The sequence below is a fragment of the Medicago truncatula genome, chromosome 3 (assembly GCF_003473485.1).
Source record: "Medicago truncatula cultivar Jemalong A17 chromosome 3, MtrunA17r5.0-ANR, whole genome shotgun sequence".
In the NCBI taxonomy this organism is placed as follows: Eukaryota; Viridiplantae; Streptophyta; class Magnoliopsida; order Fabales; family Fabaceae; genus Medicago; species Medicago truncatula.
In genome coordinates this window covers 47,963,477-47,985,463 of record NC_053044.1, presented here as the reverse complement: position 1 = coordinate 47,985,463, position 21,987 = coordinate 47,963,477, and the positions used below count along the sequence as shown (strand labels likewise).

The 21,987-nt window shown below is 29.7% G+C and overlaps 2 protein-coding genes across 2 annotated transcripts; both read left to right on the top strand.

Moving 5' to 3' along the window:
- Positions 1-47: 47 nt before the first annotated feature.
- On the top strand, positions 48-2,689 carry LOC25489871 (uncharacterized protein At1g10890). Its single transcript, XM_013606150.3, has 3 exons — positions 48-338; positions 1,416-1,641; positions 2,286-2,689. The coding sequence occupies exons 1-3, from the start codon at positions 124-126 to the stop codon at positions 2,535-2,537; spliced, it is 693 nt and encodes a 230-aa protein (XP_013461604.1). The 5' UTR covers positions 48-123; the 3' UTR covers positions 2,538-2,689.
- A 4,425-nt stretch (positions 2,690-7,114) lies between these two features.
- LOC25489870 (aspartic proteinase nepenthesin-1) lies at positions 7,115-9,097 on the top strand. The gene has a single exon (XM_013606149.3). It carries the CDS (start codon positions 7,600-7,602, stop codon positions 8,953-8,955), a length of 1,356 nt encoding a protein of 451 aa, XP_013461603.2. The 5' UTR covers positions 7,115-7,599; the 3' UTR covers positions 8,956-9,097.
- The last annotated feature ends 12,890 nt before the right edge of the window (positions 9,098-21,987 follow it).

Below are 21,987 nucleotides of genomic sequence, written 5' to 3'. Positions count from 1 at the left end.
AAAACTAATTGATATTGTGTTTGGTACTTAAGTCATGTCAATGGGTACTTAAGTTGTTGTAGTAAAACCAAACATACACCAGATTGAATGAAGCAAGTGTAGTGTGAGTTTGAGGATTTAGGAATGGGTCGTAGTTTATCACGTTCACCTTCATATAGAAGAAGACACTCTCGTTCACGATCTCCCTCTCCCTCTCCCTCTCATCGCCGCTCTCGACACCACCGCCGGCGAAGACATAGAAGTAGAAGCTCTTCCTCACTCTCTCCTCCACCCAGATCACGCACTCCCACTCTCAAACACAACAAAAAAGACCATCCTCCAACTCTTAACAACAAAAGGTACATAACCATCCTTTTCTATTATTCATATATAATTAGGACCATTTGAATTGACTTCGGCTCTGTTTCGCAAAAAAATAGCAGATTGCTGATAAGTAGTTTCTGTGGGATAAACTTATTGCGAATGACTTATAATTTAAAAGCTAGCTTATAGCCGACAACAGATAAGCTAGCTTATTCAATTTATAATGTTTGATAATTGATACAATTAGCTGTTGAAGTAACTTATATGAAATTACTTAAAAAAAAGCCCATTTAATTGATATTTATTTTTGTCAATTAAGATTGCAAGGGTAAAATGGAGATAAGAAGTGATAAGCTTTAAGTTATTAGCTACTTGAATTAGCTTATCAAAAACCACTATAAGCTTATGAAAGTAAGCTATAAGTCATAAGCTCAATTTTATGTCTTACCCATAAGACACTTATTTGAGCTTATGCAGTGGCATACGAAAACTTATGAAAAACAGCAAATGACATGCTGTTTTCAATTTATTTTTATAAGCTCTCCAAAGTAGCTTATAAGTTATAAAAACAAATTCCTTACACAAAAACAATTTAAGTTTATTTTATCATTTTTATGCATAAGTGTTTATCATGATAAGCACAGCTTATGTTGTACGTTGCAAATTAAGATGTTTATCCAAACATGGTCTCTTAGGCCTTCACTGAATTAAACTTTGACTTTCTTTTGTCTTCTCATTAGTTAGTTTAATTGGTTGGTTGGTTAGTTAGTTAGTTAGTTAGTTTTATTAGTTACTTTTTTTGTGGTTAGTTTTATCAGTTACTTTCTGTTTTTCTGTTATCAGCCCCTTTCATATTCATATATATAACGGGTTCTTCTTTGTATTGAACCAATTCAATTGAATAAAATTTACTTTGAAATAGAAATTTGCTTCTGCATTTTTCTTATTCAAATTTTTTCTTATTTTCTTCTCTTGGAAGAAATCTTGAGAATTCATATCTTTCTACAATTTATGATGTCGTCTGGGTATAGAAATTACATTACTTGCTTCTGCATTTTTCTTTTTCATTAATGTTCATTTATTTATGTTCTTTATCATTTTGCATTTGGCAGTAGCAAACGTCAACAAGATGAAGAATTAAAACTATTGGAGGAAGAAACTGCAAGAAGAATAGAAGAAGCTATCCGAAAAAATGTTGAGGAGAAGCTTAATTCAGAGGAAGTCAAGGTGGAAATTGAAAGGCGTGTAGCAGAAGGCGTCAAGAAACTGTTTGATGATGTTGAAGTTCAACTTGAAAAAGAAAAGCAAGATGCTCTTACTGAAGCTAGAAGGAAAGAAGTAAGTTTTCTGATTCAGTCTTGCACCCTTTTTCTATGAGATGACTATTGAAGGGAAAGTTATTGATTATCATTCTGCAATTAAATTGAATAGGGTTTCATGTATCGAAATTGAAATTGTGTTAATTTTCCAGCAAATAATAATTTAGTATGAATGAAGTCTTTGTTTGAGATACCACCCTGCAGAACCCACAATCTTTGCCTCGTTCGTGAGAAGTAGTAAATAGATCATAAAATGGTTTTTGGTTATTCCATAGGATTCCCAAATTTGATTCAAGATTTGTATCGAAACATTAGTTTAAATTTCCATATCTTTAAACATCTTTATCTGGTAAACAATGTACCACCCTGCAGAACCCAGGATTTTTGCCCTGTTGGTGACAAATAGTAATCAATTCATAAAATAAAAATCGATTTTTCAATGGGATTTCCAAATTTGATTCAAGATTTGTATTGAAACATTAGCTTAAATTTCCATATCTTATCTTTATCGATTAGCACTATGATAATCAGGCGACTGTGTTGAATGAATATCTACCATTAAAACCTGACCAATGTACAATTTGTGATTTGTATCTAAAAAAGTGCATACTACTTTTAATATATGGCTTCTAGAATTGTGATGTGTTTGTTGAAATTCTGTAGGAACAAGCTCGTAAAGAGAGAGAAGAGCTGGATAAGATGCTTGAAGAGAATAGAAGGAGAGTGGAAGAGTCTCAGAGAAGAGAAGCTCTAGAACTACAAAGGAAGGAGGAGGAGCGACAAAGGGAGTTAGAGATGATTCGGAGACAGAAAGAAGAGGCTGCTCGGAGAAAGAAGTTGGAAGACGAAGAACATGCTAATCGAAACAATTCTATGGGTAAGAACAAATCTAGGGCTAACTCGTATGGTTTGTAATTACTATTTTGAAATGTGATTTTATACCCCCAAACTTATCTGTACAACTGTACCCTTGTTAGAAACGCTGACCTTCAATGAATATTTGATATTCCTACAGTTGAGGTACAATTTACAAGATCAAAGTAAATTTTAGATGTTAATTCGAGTTAGTACTGTTTTGATGTTTATTTGCTTTACATAACAATATGGTTTCCTCTTTCATTGATTTTGGAATTTTCATTCTGGAAGCAGTCAATGATTAAATATACACTTATAAAAAATAATTTTGTAGAGATTCCCAGTCAATATCTGTTTGAGTTGCACTGATGGACCAACAAAAAATCCCTTGGCCCACCTTGTCCAGTGTCCACTTCCTAGAATTAAAACTTTCAAACTTGAAGTAGTATGCGATATGCTACTAGACTACGTTACGAGTGTTTCCCAGACTCTTGTCTAATTAACGCATCTTTCCAAGGATCTTTTATGGTTGGTCATAAGATTTATTGTTGATCACAGCTAAGTAAATGCATTAAGATGCTTTAGAAGCATGGCACTTATAGACTAGGAGAAATGAGAAGCATTGAAATCATCAGTAGTACTATGATTCTTAAAGGTAAGGTGTAGCACTAGAACACTAAACGCATTTCATATATATTTTTATATCGTGTCTCATTGACTCGTTCTTACAAGTAAAGACAATTTTTCAAATAATGCAAGTCTAATTTACATACTATTCATAATTCCCACTTCACAGCAGTATAGAAGCCTATTGATTTGCCCCAAGTCCTGACCCATGTGGCCTATTTACCACTTGCACTTGGTGGAGCCACAAGCAAGATAGTTGCAGCATTGTTGCCTTGAAGTTTCAAAGCAAAAAGTTGAGGTCTTGTGGATCTTTCTTGTGTTGTATTGCAGACTTGCAGGTAACTGACATTGATCACAGATGCGCACACACTACCAAAAATCATATCCACATCATGCTAGAATTGAGTAAGGGATAGCTTTACTCAAAGGGAACATTTCCAACATGCCTCATACATAGACCCGCCACCCTTTTTAACTTTACTTTTGTTTTTGGAATAATGCATGCGATCTTCCTAATCCTAAACCTATACATTGTCACTGGATTGTGTCGTTTCAAATCTACCTTCTAACAGGAAATCGAATAAAATTCGTAACGTTGTTTGTGTTTTTAACGAGAACAATTGAATTTGACAAAGTACAAGTTGCTTAGAATTTTGATGAAAAATTATTCAAGTAATATTTAAACAAATATAAATCTCAATTCTCTTTGTGTAGAATGTAATTTTCTATAATTTCAAAGGGTTGATTTAGTGGAGTATACTAGAGTTTGTATCGTACATGTTAGAGTCCCAATCAGTCTCTCTAGGGTGTATGAAGTCTTTACAACATTCTCTTATCTTCAATTTTTAATAGTTACTTTGAGATGAAGTCAATGTAACTCATTTTGTAAGTGTTCTTATGAATCCAAAGCTTTTTTTCTCTTGAATTAAGCATCTCTCTAACCCTAAATTTCTGATAAAGATAGTTTTAGATTACTACTTTGAATTCTTAACCCCTTTTAAATCGGTTGGGTTTTTCTTGTTAGATGTGGTTCATCTAAATTTACCATATACTAACTAATTTGAAAGAAAAAATACCAACTCATTTCAAAGTACATTGGAATATATACAGTCTTCACTTTTTATTTTTGACGGTATAGTCTCACTTTATTAATATATACATTTTTTAGAGGCCATTTTACATATACTTGTAATATAATGTTTTTATTTTGTCATTACTAACAACTTAATTTAGAATTTTTGTATTGTTAAAAAAAAAATTAGAATTTTTGTAAAAAAACTACTTAATTTAGATCAACAAAACCCTTTTCTTGTTCATCTTATGCAAACGTTTTTTGTATTTCAACGAGGAAAGTCGGTTTGAGTAATCAATATAGCTTGAAGACCAACTCTTATCTCGGACAAGAAAATTGGGACTTAATTTGATCCTTTATTATCAATAAATAAACGGTCCCCGACAAAAATAAATTGACACAAATTAGTTTTTATTTCAATCTAAAAAAAAAGTGAGTGATCATACATAATAGTACACGTATGTAGTTTATTCACAATTTTTTTTTTTTTACAATTTAACAACTTATCAAAATTAAAATCTTTATTTTTTATAATCAAAGTCATACTCATAAATTACAGTACAAAGTTTTGACCAATGCCACATAGTTGTAAATATAAAGGAACTACTCTTGATAATTTGTCCAACGGGGATGATTTTATTTAAATATAATTTCGTTTGTAATGATTTCTTTTTGGTTGTGTTAAAATACATAAGGATATGTAACCAAAAAAAATAAAAAAAAAATAAGGATACTAATGTTATACGCCATATATCCGTCCCTCTTTTTATAGGAGTAATTTACGAAAATCACAGGTATTAAAAAAAGTTGTTGTAGCAATAAAGTTGTTTTAAATATGTGTCGTTATTATTAGATTACCCAATTAAATATATATTTAATGTTGAACTTTCATATATCAAGACAAATTAGAGTATTAACAAGAGGTATATTTGATAAAAAAAATTAATTAATGCATATAAGAATTTGTATATAATCTTATATTTAAGGAACAATTTTTTTTTTTTTTGTAAACTACTCCAATATAAAGGGACAGAGAGAGTAGATAAAGTGATGTACGTACAAAGTTTTGACAAATGCCTAATAAGGTTGTAAATATGAAGCAAACGACTTTGGCGTTGCATTTACTCTGCTTTATTTATTATCCATTTATATAAAATAGATAAACATAAAAATAGTTTAATCAGATTCACTAGTGGAATTGATTAAATAAAACGAGTCTCATTTTTATCTATCTCTTTTATAAATGGACAATAAATAAAGTAAAATAAATGAAGTAAAACCAAACTCAAAGGAGAATCTTGAGAATATGTGAAACACAGATAATTTTGTTTAAATATTTTTTTGTTTGTTTGTAATGATTTACATTTGATTGTGTTAAAATATGCCGGAATACTAATGTTATAAAAGTTATATTTGTATATTCTCAGGAATAAAATGATAGAAATATACATTTCAATGTTTGCTATAAGTTTATTAAATTTTATTCCTATGAATAAAAGATTCCTAGAAAAGAAAAATATTCCCATAGAAAATCGTGAAAATAAAAGTTCTCATGAAGATAGAAATAAATTAGTGTGTAACTCACTAACCTTCCAATTATAATAGTTCATGGGAATAAATAAATATTAACCATACATCTTTTTTTAAAATGACCAAGAATAAAACTTCATTCTTTATATTCCCAAGAATAACATTCATAAGAATAAATTTAGTAAACTTTAAACAAACACACCCTTACGGTAACAAATATCCTTACCTCCATCTTAAATAAAGTGTATTTTTTGTTTTTTTTTTTATCTCAAATTATTTGTTTCTTTTTCACTAACATACCTTTATTTATTGTTTCAGTAAATAAAACATATTTTATCATTGAAATCAACATCAACTAATAATTTCTTTAATAATCTTGTAAAATTGAAAAAGGCCACTTAATGTGAAACATGGGAAGTACTATTTTAAAGACACTTGCTAAGGAATTTAAAAGAGAAAATTTTATGGGAAGTGTTAACCGGTGTTCCTAGGGCACTGGTTAAGAAATTAAATATTGTAGTACGTGCATTAAAAGTTGTATAGTCAATGTATTAAAAATTTAAAAATTATCATTTTTGAATAAAACTTTCTCTTTTGGCTTCCTTAATCAGTGCCCACCAATTGTTAATTACCACTTTCATTATGCTAAAAAATAACACAAGTAAAGAGAAACAAAGAGGTGGGTACTGGGTAGAAACTACACCCAATTTTTGTCAAATTTGACCATTATGATCAACATTCTTAATGTATTTTTTGAGAGAGAGAGAAGAGAGACTAAGCTACATAAAGTATTGTGTACAGATAAATGTATACATCACACTATACCCAAAACAAAATGTGAACATCATATTCACATTCAATCTGACTATAAAATATAAAATATAATTGCAATTAATTAGGATAATATCTTTGTCTATAAGACCTTCTCACCAAACTAAAAAAAAGGATAATCAACCTACCTTTGTCTTTCCATCTCTCTATGGATGCGTGGAATTGAAACAAAGTTCAGTTTCGACTCTTTAGATCAAATTAGTAGATCAGTTTGTCCACCCAACTTATCTAATCCAATCACTTCCGCAACTTTTAGATAGAAATCCAATTGTGAAAGAAACCAAGTAGTAGTAATAAACAAGAAATAAAGGCACTAATAGATTAATAAAAAGGTGTGGGTATACCATAAAATGATAAAAAGATTAAAATTAATACCACAAACTTATTTTATACAATGCACTACTTTTCTATAGGTTTAATGATTTGTATTCATTTTATAGTTCACCAATTCATGATACTCCTATATTAATTAGTCATCCAAAATGATGCCTACTATGAAATATTATTCCATTCACTCAACCAAATAGAGAAAACTACAAAATACAAATTCCAAGCCAACCAAATTCTCCCACGTTTTAACACCAAGACAAATCATAGCCTGGCCCTCGTTTAATCCAAGAAAACTTCTCTTAATTGTACGTGTTAGAAACCCCTAGCTTTATTGTCACAACAATGTTGCCTTAGCATAAATATTGCCACTACGTTTAGGAAATATTAAAATCTTTACCTACCATAACGCAAGACCCGGTATTTGTTGCGACACTACACTCAATCACTCATATCTTAACTTCCCATTCACCACTATACCTATTACGTCTCTCTAATTAGTAAGAGAATTTACCCTTTATCTTCCTTCTCCACCACATCATAATGGAAAAAACGTTACAATTAAGAAACCCATTTCTCATGTGATTAAATTGATTCTTCAGTTAAGACCTAAATACCATTATTTGTCTAGCAAAAAAAAGTTATATATATTCCCACAATTCCAATCACCCTTCACCTTCACTCAACATAATTCATTTACTTCATTATTTATACAAGTCCTTTTTGTATAACTTAATGTTCATGGCTACACAAAATTGTTCAAAATGTGTCATGTTGGTAACACTACTAGTAACAATTCTCTTTGTTCATCCAACATTCTCAACATCAAGAGGGTCTCTCAACCATCACCAAATCTCTCAAGGCGGGTTCCGAATCACTCTTCGCCACGTTGATTCCGGCAAAAACTTGACTAAACTCGAGCGCGTTCAACATGGCATTAACCGGGGACATAGCCGACTTCAAAGACTAAATGCAATGGTGTTAGCATCATCCACAACTGAAGATTCATCTCAAGTGGAAGCACCGGTTCACGCCGGAAACGGTGAGTATCTAATGGAACTATCCATTGGAACACCACCAATTTCTTACCCAGCAGTTTTGGATACAGGAAGTGACCTCATATGGACTCAATGTGAACCTTGTTCACAATGTTACAAACAACCAACACCAATTTTTGATCCAAAAAAATCCTCAACCTTTTCTAAACTCTCATGTAGTAGCAACCTATGCAATGCTTTACCTTCTCCAACTTGCAGCAACAATGGTTGCAATTATGTTTATTCATATGGTGATTATTCTATGACACAAGGTATTTTAGGTAGTGAAACATTCACTTTTGGTGATGATAAAAAAAACCAAGTTTCAGTTAAAAACATTGGTTTTGGTTGTGGTGAAGACAATGAAGGAAAAGGGTTTGAACAAGCTTCAGGGTTGGTTGGATTAGGACGTGGTCCTTTATCTTTGGTTTCTCAATTACAAGAACAAGAATTCTCTTATTGTTTAACCTCAATGGATGACACAAAACAAAGTGTTCTTTTGTTAGGTTCTCTTCCAAATGTTAATGCCACAAAACAGGTAACAACACCACTTATCACAAATCCATTGCAACCATCTTTTTATTATATTTCACTTGAAGGTATCTCTGTTGGTGACACAAAATTGTCAATTGAGCAATCAACTTTTGAGGTTAGTGATGATGGAAGTGGTGGTGTAATTATTGATTCTGGCACAACAATTACTTACATTGAAGAGAATGCTTTTGATTCATTGAAGAAAGAGTTTACATCTCAAACAAAATTACCGGTCGATAAATCGGGTTCAACTGGATTAGATGTTTGTTTTAGTTTGCCATCAGGGAAAACAGAAGTTGAAATTCCAAAATTAGTTTTTCATTTCAAAGGTGGTGATTTGGAATTGCCTGGTGAAAATTATATGATTGCTGATTCAAGTTTAGGTGTTGCTTGTTTAGCTATGGGAGCTTCTAATGGAATGTCTATCTTTGGTAATATTCAACAACAAAATATTTTGGTTAATCATGATCTTCAGAAGGAAACTATTACTTTTATTCCTACTCAATGTAATAAGTTGTGATTGAGTATTTGTGTCATATGAACATGATGGACTCATCAAAATATCTTTGTTTCTTTGTTTCTAAGTTACCTTTGTACTAATATTGTTGTTATGAATCTCTTAGTTCGTTAATAATATGAAAGTTTTCTTTCCACAAATCCAAGTAATCTTGATTGATCATGTTGCATTGTATACAGTAGTTGAAATTTGGTGATATATATAGTAAGATACAATGTTTTCGATCAACGACCACACCCACCTCAAAATTGAAAATAAAAAATAAAAAAATTAAATTAGAAAAAAATATAAAATATAAATATTTTTTCTTTTATAATTTAGAAATCTTTTTTAAACAAAAAAAAAAATCATTATATCAATGACCAAGCTCGTCCTCGTGAGCTTGACTCAGCTGACAAAAATAATGTATAATATATGCAAAGTCCGAATTCGAACCTCAACCAACAAAAAAAAAATAAAAATATCAAGCTCAAGTATGAAAGCTCTAGCTCCATCTTGGTAAAATTGACATAATCACTTCACATATAAAAAAGCAGCCTATAAAGTATTGTTTCTAATGCAAACTGCCTAACAAAAGAGTCTAATGCAAACTGCCTAACAAAAAAGAAACCCTCCTATCACAGCATTATCTAATTCGATGGCCCAAGGGTACCTTCCAATCCAAGAATCTTATAATAATTACCAATGATCGTCAATTTGACGTACTAAAGTAATATATAGTACCTATATATTTACTTGTAAAGAAAATATCTAAATATAATTTAAAAGATTTTAGATTTAAAATAAGATATTATTATGATATAATTTATATTATGTTTAGAATATGTTAGAATTTGTCTCTTACTTTAGGGATATCTTAATTAAGATATTCTTTCAAGTTTGAATTACAATTTAGACATATACGAAGAGCGACAATAAAAGTTTAGAATATGAATTTTCCCTACAAAATATATCTTGTAATAATATTGTAAATACAAACAATATTATATATGTAAAAAAACAATCATATAGGTTGCTTTTAACTATGAATGTGAATAGTCGAAATCGAGTTAAACTTTGTAAGATCTAAGCTTAAATTGGTAGTATTCAAGGTCTAAATGTTGTTTTTTACATTTTGACCCTCTAGTTCCTTGAGGAAGGGGACTTAGTATTCGAAGTTTAATTGAGAGATAAATACATAAATTTAAGAATTGTTCCATCCAATACTCGAACTAGGATTCTCTCAAACGATTCGTCATTTGATAGAATTCATTAACCTTATGAGTTCAATCATTTGTTTAACCTAAATGTAGTTTGTTATTTGTCGTAGGTTAATATGCTGAAATTACTGAAAACATTAGGCTAATATGCTGACATTACTGAAAAGGTTAAAATATTTATAATCAAATACAAAATCTAATTTTATAATGAGACAGTAAATAAAAAAATTCGTACTTATCTGCGTAGGTCAACATGATAGATTAAAAAAAAAAAATTGTCCCTCAAAAGAAAAAATTGTATATAGTGTGACTTTTTTTATGGTATATAATACCTCACGTAAACTAGACCGCACATACCTGTTAGTTTGTTTGACTTATTTCAACCCCAATTTTAACATTTATTTTTGTTGAGGCAACCCCAACTTTTTTTAACATGGACCATATTAAACTTGTCCATCAAGAACAATCTACATTTCCCCATTAAGTTTTGTTGAGGCAACCCCAACTTTTAACATGGACCATATTAAACTTGTCCATCAAGACCAATCTACATTTCCCCATTAAATTAAGACTATTATTTTTCTCATCTCATGTCATTTCCACGCATCCTGTGTTTTTTTTCCAAAAATACCTTTGTGATTTTCGAATTTTAAAATTCAAATTGAGTTTTTTCCTTTATTATAGGGTGAAAAAAAATGAGTTTTTCACTAATTTGGATTTTATAAGCTGAAAACCTAAAAAAAAAATAGGGTTTGTTACTTGATTTTTTCGGATTATATAATAGAGAAAACGTATTTTCCATGTATTTTAAGAAAAAACACATGTGTGAAAAGCAATTCTCCCCCACGTTTTATGTTCCTTTCTTGATCTTGGCGCATGTTTCTTTTGAAGGCAATATTTTGATGACCAAAAAGAAAAACAATTCTCTTCACACTCTCCAACCTTCACATATGCTCTATTTTTGAATTCTAAAATCCAAAAAGTAAAAGCTTTATGAAAGGTTTTTAAATGTGCTTTATGTTTCTGGAATAATCCAAAATTCAATAGGACGTACGATAAACCAATACTATGTGATAATAAATTAAAAAAAATGAAAAGATAAACGAAGATAAACGCATTTTTATTTTAAATAAGTTTAAGAAAATTGCTTTTATAACATACAAAACATTCTAAAAATACATGAAAATAACGTTTTTGATCTAGCAGTAGTTAACCACCGCTAAATTTTTAACGATAGTTAACTACTGTTGTATATCAGCACAACTTTTCTTGAAAGAGATACCAATGTTTTTATACAAAATTGTTTTTTTTTTTTTTTGGCTGGGGTTCGAACCCCAAACTTTACATACTGTTTGCATTATCTGTATCAACTGAGTTAAACTCACGAAAACATACAAATTTGTTTGAGAAAATAATAAAGACGTTACTTTTAAACTTCCCATATAGGAGTTGTTGAAAGATTTTGTTGAGGTCACGATACTTCTTAAAGGTACTTGTTGTGTTGATTTCATTTTCTCTTTTAACTCTCCCTGTTTAATCCACAACAAGCGGGAAGGCTACTTCTGAGTACATAGAACCAAGGGATTTAGATGCACAACCCTCATGTTTTTTAATTTCCATGTACTACATCGTGTAAATTTGTCTAGCATCTTTTATTATATACACTTTGTATAGCTGCTCCCTGCTCTACTCTAATCGATAAGGTACAAATTTTATTTTCCACCGCATTCATAATAGCTTATTTATAATACACGCATATTTTATATATAACAATGTTATAATTTATAGGTTTAAATATGCAATCCGGCCATGTAATTTGGACGTGTTTTGATTTTCGTCCTTGTAAAAAAAAAAATTAAAAATATCCCTGCATAAATTTTTGTTTTAAAAAGGTCCCTGGCCCCACTTTTTTGCTGACATGGGATGGCTTTGGCCAAGTGGCAGTCCTCATCATTAAAAATTTAATTTAATTTTTTAAATCTGAAAATTATTTTTTAAAATTAAAAAAACTGAAAATAAATTAAAAAATCATAAAAAAATTCCAATTTTTTTTACGAAATATGAAGAAAAAAATTGGAAATTAGTGTTTTTAAAATCTAGAAATATATTTTTGAAAAATATGATTTAATTTTCAGAATTAAAAAAAAATTATTTGAAAATTTAATTTTCAGTTTTTTTAAATTTAAAAAAAATGAATTTTCAGAATTTAGGAAAAAATATTTTTTTAACTAAAAATCGAAAATTTAATTTTCAGATTTTTGAAGAAAAAAATTAATTAAAAATCAAAAAATTTAATTTCAGTTTTTTTTTCGGATTTTTTAATTTAAAAAATGAATTTTGAAAAAAATTAATTATGTGGCATGTCACATCAGCGCCACGTGACAAAAGTTGCACAGTCAGCAACTGCCACGTGGCCAAAACCATGCCACTTCAACTGAATAGTGGGGTCAGGAACCTTTTTAAAACAAAAAAAAAATTACAGGGATGTTTTTAATTTTTTTTTTTTTTACAATGACGAAAATCAAAACGCGTCCAAATTACAAGGACGGATTGCATATTTAAGCCTAATTTATATTATATATTACTAGCATTAAGACAATACTTTCCGCTTTTATTAGCAATGAACGATAAAATGGTAAAAAAACTAACCAAGTCAAGAGTAAATTGAAAAAAAAGATGTTATATCAAAATGCAATATTTCTTTATATAAGATCTAAATATTTTTTTGTTGTGTCAAATATTTTAGGCTGTTAATCCTATTGTTAGGAATTTTTCATGTTTTAATCAGATTTATTTAATTTTTTAATGATAATTTAAATAATTTAAAAAAAATGATAAAATAGTTTAAATGAGATGTAAAAATGAAAGAAAAGGCCATGTTCAACACTAATTGGAGGGGGGAAAATTGTCCCTAAATAACAGTGATCTTACTTTTTTTTTCTAGATGTATTTTTTTTCAAACATAATACTGTATTAATTAAAATCACTTTCTTAAAAAGAAAATTAATATCACCAATTTGTATTGGAATATGAAAACTTCATAATATTCTTGCACAAAATTGCCACATTTTTTTGTTATATTTTTTTTTGGTTACACACAAAAATAAACATACATTATTAGTTTTTCTTAATATATGTGAAATTTATAATGTAAATTATTTTTTTTGGGAAGGGACTGTCTCTCGTGAATTTTTCTCCAGTTTTCTCTTGTAACCTAATCTCAGTCATTTATTTCTTTTAATAGCTGATCAATTACTATTAATAAAAATAATTAAGCCACATGAGTTTTATTTATTTTTTTCCTTTCCTTTCCTTCCTTCCTCACTCACAAAGTCATCTCAACGGCAACTCTTGCACAAGTGGTGGCGGTGCACCATAACCGTTGTGGTGCTCTTCCTTCTTTATTTTCCATCTTCCTCTCTTCAATAAATTAAAAGACAAAATTCATCAACGTTAAAAAAAATAAAATCATGGGTTTTATTCTTTTCTTGATTGAGAGAGAGAAGAAGAGAGAGATTCAATTTATGAGTTTCATAAAGAAGTTGGCTTTAGTTTTTAGGAAAATTGATTGCCGGGAAGTTGATTTCCATTGTTGGTCTATACTTCTACTTCTAATTCTTCTTTTTCATTTTCTTTTATTTTTCGTAGCTGAATCAGCTAAGAAAACCAACAACTGGGATGAAAGGCCACACAACAATTGGAACAAGATAAGTTTATAGGGGTAGAAGGAGTAATAATTATTAATTAACGTTAAAAAGTGTACACACGATAAATTTAGGTTCCGATTACGCCACTGATCAAGGGAATATGGCAGCTCTAATTCCAGGATTACATTTTCTAAGGACTCTCCATAAAACCAGAAGGCTTAACCAAAGAAAGGTGGCAAAGTGGTTCGACCAATTAAGTCGTTGCCTCTATTGATTTAAGCCAAATAGACCCTAAATTTTAAGGGGTAACAAATTGAAATAGCTTAGTAACCAAAAAAGGATATGAGAAAAATAATTTTGAGCCAGAAAATACTTCTTAAGTGGTTGACATTGTCAAGCTAATAATACTCCTAGTTGGTTTATTTGTATGTGAGGTCAAAGATTACCATTTAAAAAGTCTAACAATAAATCTAGCATCAATAAAAAAAAAAAATGCCAACAACTTAAAAAACAAAAGTCAAAACTAGAAGTGCATCAAGAAGTTTACGATTTGTACAATGTGGGTGGTCCAACGGTCGGTCACGTCCAATGGTTCCAATGCCTTTGGATATTCCATCACAAATATTCTTCTTAAAAAAAAGTTGATTTGGGACATTTCTTTTCATTCATGGTATGGTACCATCTTTAGCCGAAATTGTGACCTGTCCTTTTGCTTGTGTCCCTATTAAGAATTGATTTGTGATCTTATCCCATGGACTTTAAAGGAGGCCACCAATATCATCACTATAATTGGTTTCATTTAAAAGCTTATCTTAACCAACCATCTTGAAATCAAACAAAACTTTGACCATTGCACTCTTGTATAATTTGGATACAAATTTTGGATTGGATAACGTTATTATATACAGACCTTGACATGGATTGTGAATGGCAATGCAACTCATATATTGATATATATTTTTTATACCCTTAGACTAAGGTTACAAAATGAATTTAACCAATTGACGATATTAGATATAAAATGGATTGAATAAGTAATATATGGTCTGAGTTGGTTGGAAGCACCAAAGATGGGGTAGTGTACATGCAATGACTCTTCATACACTCAAATCAATGAGAGTTTTAGGAGAGTTTTAGTTTTTTTTTTTACCGCAATAGAAAACTGATCTTTCGTTTCGCACAAGAGAGAATCATTTTATAGGTGAAATGTAAAGGTGAGTCTAAAAGACTAAAATTATTATTTGGTTGTGATTAATTTGATGTAGCTCACAAATTTACTTCTTATTATTACAAGAGAGTCATGGTTTCTTAAAAAAAAACTTGAGAGTCGTGTTTTAATCACAGATCATGTTAGTTGTTGAAAAAAATATAGTTTATATAGCTGGATTATGGATCATTCACGTGATTTATGATCGAATTGGGTCTTGATCTAGTTTTAAATAGAACGTTTGTGTCGAGAATAATTCAAATTATTTCAACTATGCTTGTTGGTTAGTACTTTCTATTTATAGTTAGTTAAATCATATGCCAATATAAAAGTGCAACTCTCTATTGTAAAATTCAATTCAATTTCATAATTTAATAAAGTCCTCTTTGAATACACTTATCATTCTCTAATACTTGTGTGTAATCATTCGCAAATCACCCTAACAAAGTGAGGAAATATATCAATTTTAAACTCTCTTTTGATTTGTTTTGTCTTACTTCTTTTTTCCTCCATTTTAAACATCATTGTTGCTCTTATTTTCTCCAATTTTTACTTAAAACCACCATATATTTTCGAAAATTGCTTTATACACATATTGTTTGGATGAAACACACGAGTAAAATACGTAAATACCCCTCAACAGTTAATTGTCAATGAAGTAAACCAGTTGGAGTTAACTACTGAAGTTTTTCTCGATAGTTAACTGCCGATGAGTTGTTTCATATTTTTTCTCTTTCCACAAGCACATCACTTCACCTCTTCTGTGGTAGTGTTTCTTTCACCTCTTCAAAACGCCATTTTTGTTTAACAAACACCATTTTCATGTCTCCTCTTTATTCCATCTACAAAATGAATGGTTTTTTTTTTCATCGTCATATTGAAGGCAAAAATTATTCAGCAACCATTCTCTAAAATTTGTCAATGATCCCAATTTGCAATCACGTTGGTTGGATTTGGAATTGAGTAATCATGTTTAATAATTTAAAATTCTGCAATATAAATTATATGAAAATAAAACAAAGAAAAATAGTGAGGAATCAAAGTTAACTGCAATTTGGAGAATATTTGATCATGAATTCACAACAGATTGACAAACAAGTCCATAAATAGACAAATATAGAATCTGGTTCTCGTTTTAAATGAACAGCGTGGGTTAATTTTGGCTTGTATGTTAATACATCGTACATATGCCATAAATTATTGACAAGAAAATGGTGTTTGTTAAACAAAAAAATGGTGTTTTGAAGAGGTGAAAGAAACACCACAGAAGGTGAAGTGATGTGCTTGTGGAAAGAGACAAAGTATGAAACAATTCCTTGATAGTAAAGTGTCGAAGGAGTTTTTCAGCATGCATCGGCAGTTAACTGCCGAGGAAAACCTCAGTTGTTAACTGCAGCCGATTTCCACAAAATTCGACAATTAACTGTCGAAGGATATTTAGGTAAATTACTCGTGTGTTTCAACCTAACCAAATGTGTCAATGGTAATTTTCTATATTTCCCTCCCAAAAGGTAGAGAATAATTTGTCCAATTATTATATCCCCTACGGCTACGTATCTTCGACGTTAATGATGCATCGACCCATCCGTACGTACCCCGGCCTAGAGCGTAGGGAGTGATCACCATCATTGGATGCCATGCTGCTTTCCAAATCACACCACACAACATTCCCATCTTTTTTATTTAGCATTTTCGATCCTTTGGTTCAATTCATATTTGCGTAGTGTGACAGCTAGAAAACTTATTTACTTGAAAACGTTTAAATTAATAAAACTTCTAGAAGAAATTTTTAGAAACTTTCACTTTAGGAAATGCCCCTGATGCACTTCATTTTATTAAATAATTTAATAATTATATGATATAGTACAAATAAGTTCTATAAGTGTATTTATTCACATTTCACTATTTTGTAAAATTATATTTTCTCCGGCCCTATTTACAAGAGACATATGTGTCAATAAAAGTTGACGTATCTAATTAAAAAATTGGATCAGATACGTCACCTTTTGTGAGCATAAAATCTTTTAAAAATAGGACTGAAGGGAGTAATATTTTACTTTTGCAATTGATTTATCGCGCAAAGGGGACGTTGGCAACTTGACAATTTAATTTACTATATCCATTTTAAAATTTGTCGCTTTTTTAAGAATAATTTTATTTTTCTTATCATTTTCAAATTTTAATACAACATTAAATATTGGTTTGTTAATAATATTTTTACATATTTATTGTAGAGAGATATAATAAAATTAAATAATAAATGGTTTTTTTTTTTGAAGAGAAAATAATAAATGGTTAAAAGTATTATAGAAAAAACACATGATTTCATAAAAAATAATAAAATTTATTTGATTTCTTGAAAAGTATTCCAAATAAGAGAGTAGTATGAGAAAATTGGTGATTGATTAAAAAAATTGTGCAGGATCTTATGATTAATTTGTAATTATTATAAGGGAATTTCTATAGTACACTCACAAAATGAGGTGTACCGATACTCTTTCTTCATAATTTTATAATTTAACGATCATTTTTTATGAAATAAATAACTATTTATCAATATTTATATTTTATAGAACATCATTTCATAAGAAAAAACATAAGTTCATTGTTTATAAGAATCATAGTAATTTTTTTTACATATGAGTGCTAAAAATTCAAAAAAATATAATTTTATTTCGTTAACACTTTTGATGAATAAGATTTAGTTATTATAAATATAAATGATAGAAAATAATATTTTTCTTAAAAAATAACTCATTTAACTATTAATTTAAAGAGTGAATGTACCAATACACTCAAATATATTGAATGTACCATAGAATTTGCCTTCTTATAATTCTTGCTCATTCCATGATTAAGACGGAGAGATCCAAGTCACCTATATACACTGCATCATTTAACTTACGTGAGGCCATGTGTTATTGTGTAATGCATTAGATGATTTTAGATCCAAATCACCATGTTTAAATATATATTTTTTTTCAAAAATATAGTAACACGTGTTCACTATTAAAGAAAAAAGTCTTCAAAACGGTTTTCTTAAGAAGATTGACTTGCATGAATCATTTCTATAAGATAGTAAGAGATATGAATGGGTCAGCTAGGAGCAATTTAAAAGAGATACTACTGTATAGAGCCAAACATGCACCTAACATGCACTTAATAAATAGTTAAGATGAAGTGTCAGAAACACTTCATTTTTAATATTTTATTTTGTCAATTTTTATTTTTATTGAACAAAATTATTACGGGGTTTACACTTTACAAATAGATTATATAAAGAGGTGAAATTTATATGAATTTTATCAAATAAAACAACGAGTGTTATCAGGGACGGAGCCTTTCATGTGTTGGGGTGGGTCGCGGCCCATCCGAAAAAATTAAAAAATTAACAACCGTAATTTATTTTGTGAGATTTTAAACAATTTTGCTACGATTTTAGCGTTCAATATATCTAAATTTCCATTAACTGGTGTAGTGACCCACCAAGAAAATTAACAAATTAAAAATCACAGATTTATTTTACGAGTTTTTAAACAATTTTTTAATGGTTTAGGTTTTCGGCGGTTCTAAAAGTGACATATGTGATTTTTTACCATGCCTATATTTGGTTGGGTAGCGGAGGTTTACAGGCTTCTAATTTTGTAGGGTTTCAAATCTTCTATATATTATCTTGTCAGCTGAAAATTCCTCTAATTAACAATTGTATAATAAAAAAAACTGTAATTTATAGCAGTGCTAACCTATGTAATTTATTTTTTAAAGGTACTCGAACTTTTTAGTCAAACTTTTAATGGCTCATTCAAACTATTTTTTCTGGCTCCGTCACAGTGTTATTAGTATTTCGAAGTTCTATTTAAAGAATATAAGGAATGTTGGTATGAGTGCTCCAACACCTACCGCCGGCCAATGATAGATGATCACTCGTTCTTCTTTAATTTAATCATTAATTCGTGTTTATCGCAAACAATATGAACATCATTCATTACAAAGAGATCAATTGTGAAAGCAATCGGGTATGATATATATGGTCCCATAGCTCGTGCCTTGTACTACCTTTGTATATGTTCTAAAATCTTGTCATATCAAATTTTATCTTTAATTGTTGATAGAGACTCGTGCATGCTTCAATTTGAGAAAGTTCTTGCATCTATAGAACGGGAACCAGTTTTTTTTTTTCCTTCTCAAAACAAATAGAGTTCTATTAGTTGGAAAAGGTTAAGAAATGTCTTAAGGGTATATGTTAACAAATTCAAGATAAAAATATTGTCTTAAAATGTGTTTTTAAAAGATTAATTTTGAGAAAGCAAAGAATTGAATACACAATTATTAAGATAAAGTTTTTATTTTTGGTCTAAAAATATGTGCTCTAATAACACTTGTTAGCAAGACTTTTTTAAATTTTTACTAAACACTACAATAAATAAATAAACCCTTACTTCTCTGTATGCAAAGTTTTTTTTTTTTGTTTACAAAAAGAGGGCAAAGCCCCACGAAAAAAGAAATTAAAAACTATGCAAACACCAAGAGATCATAAAAATAAATAAATACTTTTAAGCTCTTTAGGAGAAGTCCCTAAAAAATGTAAATCAGAAGAGTTCAATTAAGTGAGACTGAAATAAACTAATCAATCGGTTGATTTATTTCCTTCACGCTAGGTATCATTAATTTGGACATGTTAGTTCATGTTCTTGAGGTCACAGATGTGCTTGATCAACATAGTGATATTTCCATTAAAATTGTAACTTCTTGTTACCGTGTCGACTACACCTTCAAATCAATTTCTACTTGAAGATGAGAAATTCTTTGTCTTCGAGCTAAATCCATTATGATGTGAATGCCCCACATCTCATCATTGAGCACATTGCAACAGCCAATTTTATGGGTTAAATGGCTCAAACAAAAGATCAATTAAATTTTTATGAGCACCATCACATTTGAGTTTATCTATCCTTCACGAGACTAATCCAATAAAAATTATTATCTTTTTGATTTTATTGATGAGGCCCTCCATTCAAAAGAGTTTGATCACATGTATAAGGTGAGAACCCTAACTCACAAAATAGTTTGATCGCATTTATACGGTGAGGACTCTAACTCACAAAATTTAACTAAACTCTGTCTCTGATATTTATTTTTTTAAGAGGTGGTCTGTCTCTAAATATAAGCCTATGACAGTAGACTTCCATTTTTTGAAGTTTAACTTGTTCCCGTCCATTTTCACCTGCTTACATATATATATATATATATATATATATATATATATATATATATACACACTAAAAGATAATATATTAGATTACCATGGAAGTGAATCGATGAAAGAAAAAAGTAAACAAATGATTTATATGAAAAGTGCTGAAAGATATTTGTGGGCTATGGCATCATGAAAATGAAATGGACCAAAGTATCGAGCAGTACAACAGATGGTACAAAGTATACATCTCCACCTCACCGACTCCACCAATAACAACGTCCTCCTGCACTTCACGTCTGCACATATCACACCCCATGATGACCTATCATCAAAGTGCTTTCGAAGACGACTCATCATACCTTTATTTTATTGCCTAATATTATATTATGGGAGTTCAGATCATGTAAGACTGCAACACTCGAAAGTTCTGTATATTTTTTTTTACAAGGACGCGAAAATTCTGTTGTAATGCTTTTTTCTATATAATCTTATCCCAAAAAAAGAAAGTATATCTATTTGTAAAGAGTAAATAGTCAATTTCTTCCCTGAAATTGTAAGTTTCATCAATTACCCTCTGAAATTAACAAAACTTCAATTACCCCCTGAAATTTCATAACATTAGTCAATTTATCCCATCCGTCAAATTTTTGTGTTAGTGAACATGACATTTTGCAAATACCCCCTGAAGTTTTGCATTTATGTGCAAAATGCCCCCCAAACTTAAAAATTTATATTATTTTTTTCTTAAAAACAAACAATTAATAGTTAAATATTAAAACTAACTATTAATTTTGGAATTTGGGAAAACTACATGCATATATACATCAAAATAGGCTTCAAAATGGGAAAAAATATGTATTTCTTAAAGTGACAATAATGGGATGATTTGTGGATTAATATTGGGGGTTGTGTAGTTTAAATGGTTTGAGCAAGTTGTTGAAGGAGTTGGAGGAGTTAAAAGACTAAGATGGTGAAGGAGAAAATATAAATTTAAATCTGATTATTAATTTGTTTATAAACATCTAAAAATAATAATTTGTCTATTAGAAATAACCATTATTGTCACTTTAAAAATACACATTTTTCTCTATTTTGATGTATATATGTATGTAGTTTTTCCAAACTCCAAAATTAATAGTTAAATTTAATATTTAACTATTAATTGTTTGTTTTTAAGAAAAAAATAATATAAATTTTTAAGTTTGGGGGCATTTTGCACATAAGTGCAAAACTTCAGGGGGGGTATTTGCAAAACGTCATGTTCACTAACAGAAAAATTTGACGGAGGGGGTAAATTGACTAACGTTGTGAAATTTCAGGGGGGTAATTGAAGTTTTGTTAATTTCAAGGGGGTAATTGATGAAACTTACAATTTCAGGGGGAAAATTGACTATTTACTCATTTGTAAAAGAAAAGTCTATATAATCTATAACTAGTTATATATATTTTTTTTTGTACAATAACTATTATTTCCTTCTGTCCTATTTATAAGAAAACTTTGACTTTTTTGATTCATTGTCTAAATGATGTATTTGGTCTATATTTTAGACAAGATACATTAATTACTCAATGAATCTAAAAAGTCAAAGTTTTCTTATAAATAGGATCGAAGAGAGTATCTTTGTAAGAATGTTTTATGAAATAATCTAAAAATCTTAAGGTAGTACTACTTAGGATGCATGTTTTTCAAGAAGGCACGCAACATTAAGATTAAAGAGGTAAAGGTGAAATATTATGGACTATAAAATGTAGTTGGATGTGAGCATAATTAACAAGGCGATTGAT